Below are 5,449 nucleotides of genomic sequence, written 5' to 3' on the forward strand. Positions count from 1 at the left end.
GGACTCAAAATCCACAAATTTAAACATTCTGAAGGAATTCAACGCTAATTGGTGTTGTTTAAATCTAGTTCAGATTAGATTTAGTTTAAGCGTCCTCAGACTACCTCAACCTATTGAATGCTAAGAGAGAGGGAGTCCCACGAGTAAAAAAGAAGGACGCGTATAGACGCACCCAACTATTTGATGCTAGTGGTGTATAATAGCATCTTTCTTTGTGCTTAGCATATAAGTTCTTCAAAGGCATCGTTTGCCGGCCTCGCATGAACGCGGACGGTTCTCTTTCGTGTTTGACTTAAAAAATCAATGATTCTCCACGTGGTCAATTCCACGCAAAGTCAAGTTCAAAAGAGGACATATTTGGGATTTAAACAAACATCGAGGGTATTAAAAAGTCTTACCGCCAACCCCCAATAAATTGTACAAAACGAGTTAAAAACATAATTAAACAGAAGAAAAACTAATCAAATTTTTAATTTCTTCTCCCCTCCTCCTAATAAACCCTTTCTTTCTTCTTCTTCTTCTTCTAAACTTTCTCTCTCTATAATTCTCGTAAAAAAGGTACGGTCATAACCCTAGTTTCTCTCTCTTCTTTTTTGTACCTCAACATTCTATATCATGATTATACATTGAAGTCTATTATGTGTTTCTTCTAGGTATTTATTTGTTCTTTACGTTTAAAAGATTCGATTTTTATGATCCAATTGAGGGTTTATATGATTTAGATTATGAATTATTTTTTCTAGAAATTGGTATTCTTTTTTGCCCTTTTTGATCGAATACGTGCTGATTAAGTTCTCATTTGTATAATGAAAATGTGTTTGTTTTAGGGATGCTTTAAGTGTAGTTTTGTTGATCCATGATTAGGTTTTCTTCTTCATTTAGTTATATCAACTTTTTTGCAAGTTCTAATTGGGAAATTGAAGTAATGGTTTTTTTTGTTCTGTTTGTTTGGGTATTGAAGAAATGATTGTCTAGCAAAACCCTCAATTTGTGATTTTCTTTTTGCACTCCGAGACTTGCATTTCTTATTTCAATACCCATTCAGAAAGAAATTCATGTTGGAGTTCTTGATTAATTAGTGGGTGATTCCTTAGTTAATTGATCTTATTAATGTCTTAATCTTAAAGGTGAATTTTTTGATTCATTTGTAGATTATAGTGGCACTCGGAGAACTCTTTATCGTTCTTTATGTTTTCTCATATCAAGAACAGGTTCTTTACTGATTCCTTATATTACGAATTATATGCAGGAATTAAACATCTGTTCGGAAGTTTTAATCTGATAACATTATCTTTCCAACTTCCAAGAACTAGCATTCTGGTGTTGTACATTCAGTAGCGGATAATAGGAAATGCGGAACAATTGGTTCCTTTTTATAGATCTCGATGGAAGATCTCCGTACGTATTCCCTGCGGAACCTCTTCTGCCCTATAATAGTGGGACTCACTTTCTGACCCAAGTTGGTTCGTTAGTCGACAACTCTCTCCACCACTCAAGATATTTGTATGGTCCTGGTAGTTTGGTTATTCGAGAAGCTTTTAATTGTATTTCTAAGTTGACTGGAGCTTTACTATTTTGGTTTGTGAGTGGGGCAAAGTCCAATTTACATCATCAACTATCTGGTAATCAACATGGTTCAAGACCTGGAAATTGTAAATCTTGTTCACAACCCAAATGGGTAATTCGTCGTAACCTTGTGCCATTGAAATTTTGTTATAATTCGAGGATAGATTCTTCCCCTTGCGCAATTTTCAGTAAAATTGTCACTTCCACAATAAGATGCCTAGAGAAGAATGTTGAACAGCTGTCTTCATATCATGTGCTTTCATTAGCCGCTGCTTTGGTGCCACCATTTGACATCTCGTGAGTTATTTCTTACATTTTATCCTTTAACGTGATTTCTCATGTTTTAGTTCGCGAATGAAGATGAAGTAGATCATAGATAAATAAGAAAAAAAAAACATGTGCTAGCAGCTCAAAAATGATGTCATGCTTGACGAAATATATCGGTTTATAATCTATGGTGTTGAATGTAAACCCTTCCAGTTAAACTGAAGTGCTCGATAGTGTTTCTGGCATTCCAGGAAAGAGACTTTGTTGAGGATCTAGCATGACCATGAAATAAGTACCGCGACAATTTTTGAGAACCTCCTAATCCTAATTTCTATTTTGCATTTTATTAAATAGAGTGTACTAAAAACATAATGTTTTGTTATGGGATGAAACAGTGGCCATGTTTGTATGCTCGCAAGTTCTTCCTAATGTTGGAGACTGGTTGTTATAGAACACCATTATATTAACCATTAAGAGAAAGAACAAGGAAAGGTATGATATAAATGTCTAATTCGTCCACTTTTCCTTGTTTACGGTAGAAGATCTGGAGAGCTGTTATCCGTCCAGCTCAAGGATGCTGATGTCCAAAGCAACAAAAGCATGGATAGAAGATCTCATGTTGGTGATCTTCAAGGTTGTGCTGATCTTTCACAGCCAAAACTGAATTGGGTGGGGCATGCTTCCGAGCCTAAAACTGGCATCAAATTCCCTTCAGTACTGGACAATGGGCTGGATGGAGAGATTCAAGAGAATAACTTACCTCCCACTTCTGAGGTCAGTACACATACCACTACCTATAGCTTGACATTTTAGACTTTCTTTTGGCTGCTTGTATACCATGCAAACCAACAAATGATAAGACAGTGCAATTCAGTTTTCTGTTCTGCATAAGCTTAGAGTTCAAGTTCTTATGCACCATTATTTTTACTAGTGAGTATACAGATTAAGTTGAATGAGGGGGAGTCTATATTATTCTGCAACTCATTTCTTGCTTTATACAGGTCTCACACTTCAATTAACTGGTAGATATAGTGAAGATTCACAAAAAAGTTCCATTTTTTGTGGAGTAAAATTCTTTACTCTTTAATGAACAACCTGCATTGCCAATATTTCTTTTAAAGTTTAATCACTCTTACAAATTTCTCTACTTTCGAGTTTCGATATAACCTGATAGTTTTTGTGATAAAAACAACTTTCTTCAGTTTCAGGTTCTTGTGGGTACTGGGTCTAGAACTATGAAGATATTGAGAATTAAATCTTTGAATGTGTACGCATTTGGTTTATGTGAGTACATCTTCGAGATTGATAACTTGATGTTGTGTTAAGTTTTCAAATTTTTCTAAAATCATTACAGCTGGATATGATGTGTTCTCACTAACTCGGTTATTATCATTCTCCTCTTTATATAGACGTTCATCCTGACTCTGTCTGTGAGAAACTGGGTCCGAAGTATGTGTCCATGCCAACAAGTGAACTAAACAACCAACCAGAGTTTTTTGAGGATCTTCTCAGGTACTTTCCTATATACTTAGTATTTCATTTGTCAAGCGAACTTCGAAAATCTTGCAATAAAATTGATACTACTTAACTATCAGTTTAGCAAAATTCTCTTGCTTACCTTTACAAACTTTTTCTGCTAGATTAACTTTAATTTCTCACTTGTATATGCTTTTTCGGGTATGGCAGGGAGGATATAAATATGACGGTTAGACTTGTTGTTAATTGCAATGGCCTGAAAATCAATATCATGCGCGAGTAAGTAATGTTTCTTCTTTTCCAATGTTTTTGTGGAATCTAATCCCAGGATAAGGACAAAAGGTAACACTTAAAGAGTTATTCACGGACATAGTTGACCTATAAAGGACTAGGTCAATACAAAATTTAGTTACACTGACTTGATCTTCGAAAAAAACGGATGTACACTTGGACCATTTGAAGGCCAATCTCATGAAGTTATCTGTTGGATTGTTTACCACAATATTCTTTTAGAATCAATCTTGTATGCTTCAATAATGAACATCGAGCGACTTTTTTGCTAATTTCATGTGTATTTTACTATTGTTAGTGTTTTTGAGAGATCCCTCAGAACCCGATTATTGAAGGTAAGCATGACAACAAACAAAAGTTTCAAATTTTCGCTTAAAAGCTATTAGACAATTTTGTTCTGACTTCTACCTTTGTTCATTAGATGAACCCTGACACTGATTATCACTGTGTCACGAAGTTCGGTTCATATTTCACCCAAGATATTGCATTACCTGCGGTAATCAAACAATTTCAGTGCCTTAAATTTCTGTCTTCCTCTTTTAGATCTACTCTAAGCTATTCTAACATGATCATGGTATTTGCAGGGCACAACAATTGATTTTCGGCAAACCGCCGAGGGGCTACTAATAACAGAAAGTAAGTAGTTTCTTAAGAAAGTGAAGGTTCTCCATTTCACATGCTCTTGTTACCGTGAAAAGAACGAACGAAAATTCTTTGAAATTTTCCCTGAAATACTTTTGACATTTGGTTCTTCTGAAAGTGTAAATGTGGCTTCATCATTGTTTATTATATTTGCAGTTGGCGGCAAACAAATTGGAGCAGTTCACAGCAAGGATCTTTGCAGTAAGCATTTCTTCGCCCTCAACTTCGTTCTGTTCTTTTTGTGTACACCTCTGCTAGAAAGTAGAAACGCCTATCTAGCTATACTAGTCTTCAGAACTTGCACATCTTATCTGTCTTCCGCCTTTCATGTTTCAAAAACTTCTCTCAAACTATACTATCTTTCTCCTCAAAATTGTCGTTGATACGCGCATACTTTCTCCATGTGGGGAGAACATTTCAGGTGGATACAAACTCAGGGGTTCTAATACATTTTCATCTTTCAGGAGCTTTTTTTGACATGTATATCGGTGATGTGTCCGTACCTTCATATGCGAAAGAAGAGATCGCTAGAAATGTTGCAAATATCATAAAGAGATGCTAAACTTCTTTTCGCCCCTTCTCCTTTGTCATCATTCTTTTTTCACTCGAAAGAGGAACGCTTATACTACTAAACAGAGAGTTATACCTCGTCTTAGCTTGAAAGAGGAACGCTTATACTACTAAGCGGAGGAAGAAGTAAAGTCTATAGTAGTACTGAACAAGATATAGTTCGAAAATTTTAACTTGGTCTAATTGAAGGACAGTATTTGGTGAAGATTATACTCTTTTTTTCTGCAGTTTCTTTTCCTTTTGAAGCTTCCAATGTAATTTTTGAAATAGAAAGAAGAGAGATGATGTAATATGAAGAAAGTCTATCAATATAAATGGTTCTATATTCTAGATATTGTGATCAAGGCTCTTGACACATCAGGCTTATATTTCTAATACTTTTTTTTGCTTGCACTTTTTGATGATATATTTTTATGCCGTTCGATATAATTTGTTCATTAGTAAACGACGAGTTGCAATTGTCCATTTTGTGCAATTGTGAAATGAAAGAGATACGTAGATGATTTGTGGGTTTTTGAGTTGAATCTGAAGCTTAGGCTGTTATGCTTTAAATGACTGCTTTATTTCGAAGTTGATTGTCGAATAACAAAGGTAGATTACCCAAATTAAATTTGTCAATCCTTAGCCTATCGAAGTT

At 35.1% G+C, this 5,449-nt stretch overlaps 1 protein-coding gene across 4 annotated transcripts; it reads left to right on the top strand.

Annotated features, from left to right (window-relative positions):
* Window positions 1-258: 258 nt before the first annotated feature.
* Window positions 259-5,144, top strand: LOC147543567 (fatty-acid-binding protein 2-like). Of its 4 annotated transcripts, none has more exons than XM_086633822.1 (11): window positions 259-558; window positions 1,250-1,863; window positions 2,376-2,607; window positions 3,036-3,117; window positions 3,243-3,345; window positions 3,520-3,588; window positions 3,899-3,935; window positions 4,022-4,096; window positions 4,185-4,236; window positions 4,399-4,443; window positions 4,707-5,144. In XM_086633822.1, exons 2-11 carry the CDS (start codon window positions 1,352-1,354, stop codon window positions 4,802-4,804), a joined length of 1,305 nt encoding a protein of 434 aa, XP_086489948.1. In that variant the 5' UTR covers window positions 259-558; window positions 1,250-1,351; the 3' UTR covers window positions 4,805-5,144. The 4 variants fall into 4 exon arrangements, with proteins under 4 accessions (XP_086489948.1, XP_086489946.1, XP_086489947.1 ...); XM_086633820.1 differs by having other exon boundaries at window positions 373-558; window positions 2,373-2,607; XM_086633821.1 differs by having other exon boundaries at window positions 553-653; window positions 2,373-2,607.
* The last annotated feature ends 305 nt before the right edge of the window (window positions 5,145-5,449 follow it).

This window comes from Eschscholzia californica, unplaced genomic scaffold, assembly GCF_041429995.1.
Source record: "Eschscholzia californica isolate CP2 unplaced genomic scaffold, dmEscCali1.0.p SCAF_4, whole genome shotgun sequence".
Lineage (NCBI taxonomy): Eukaryota > Viridiplantae > Streptophyta > Magnoliopsida > Ranunculales > Papaveraceae > Eschscholzia > Eschscholzia californica.

What these genes read in the sequence shown, in the direction of transcription:
- LOC147543567 (XM_086633820.1), top strand. Translation starts at nt 1,352, where the DNA reads ATGCGGAACAATTGGTTCCTTTTTATAGATCTCGATGGAAGATCTCCG. An exon ending in TGTGTACGCATTTGGTTTAT is followed by an intron (nt 3,118 to 3,242) that starts GTGAGTACATCT and finishes CTCTTTATATAG; the next exon opens with ACGTTCATCCTGACTCTGTC. An exon ending in AAGATATTGCATTACCTGCG is followed by an intron (nt 4,097 to 4,184) that starts GTAATCAAACAA and finishes TGGTATTTGCAG; the next exon opens with GGCACAACAATTGATTTTCG.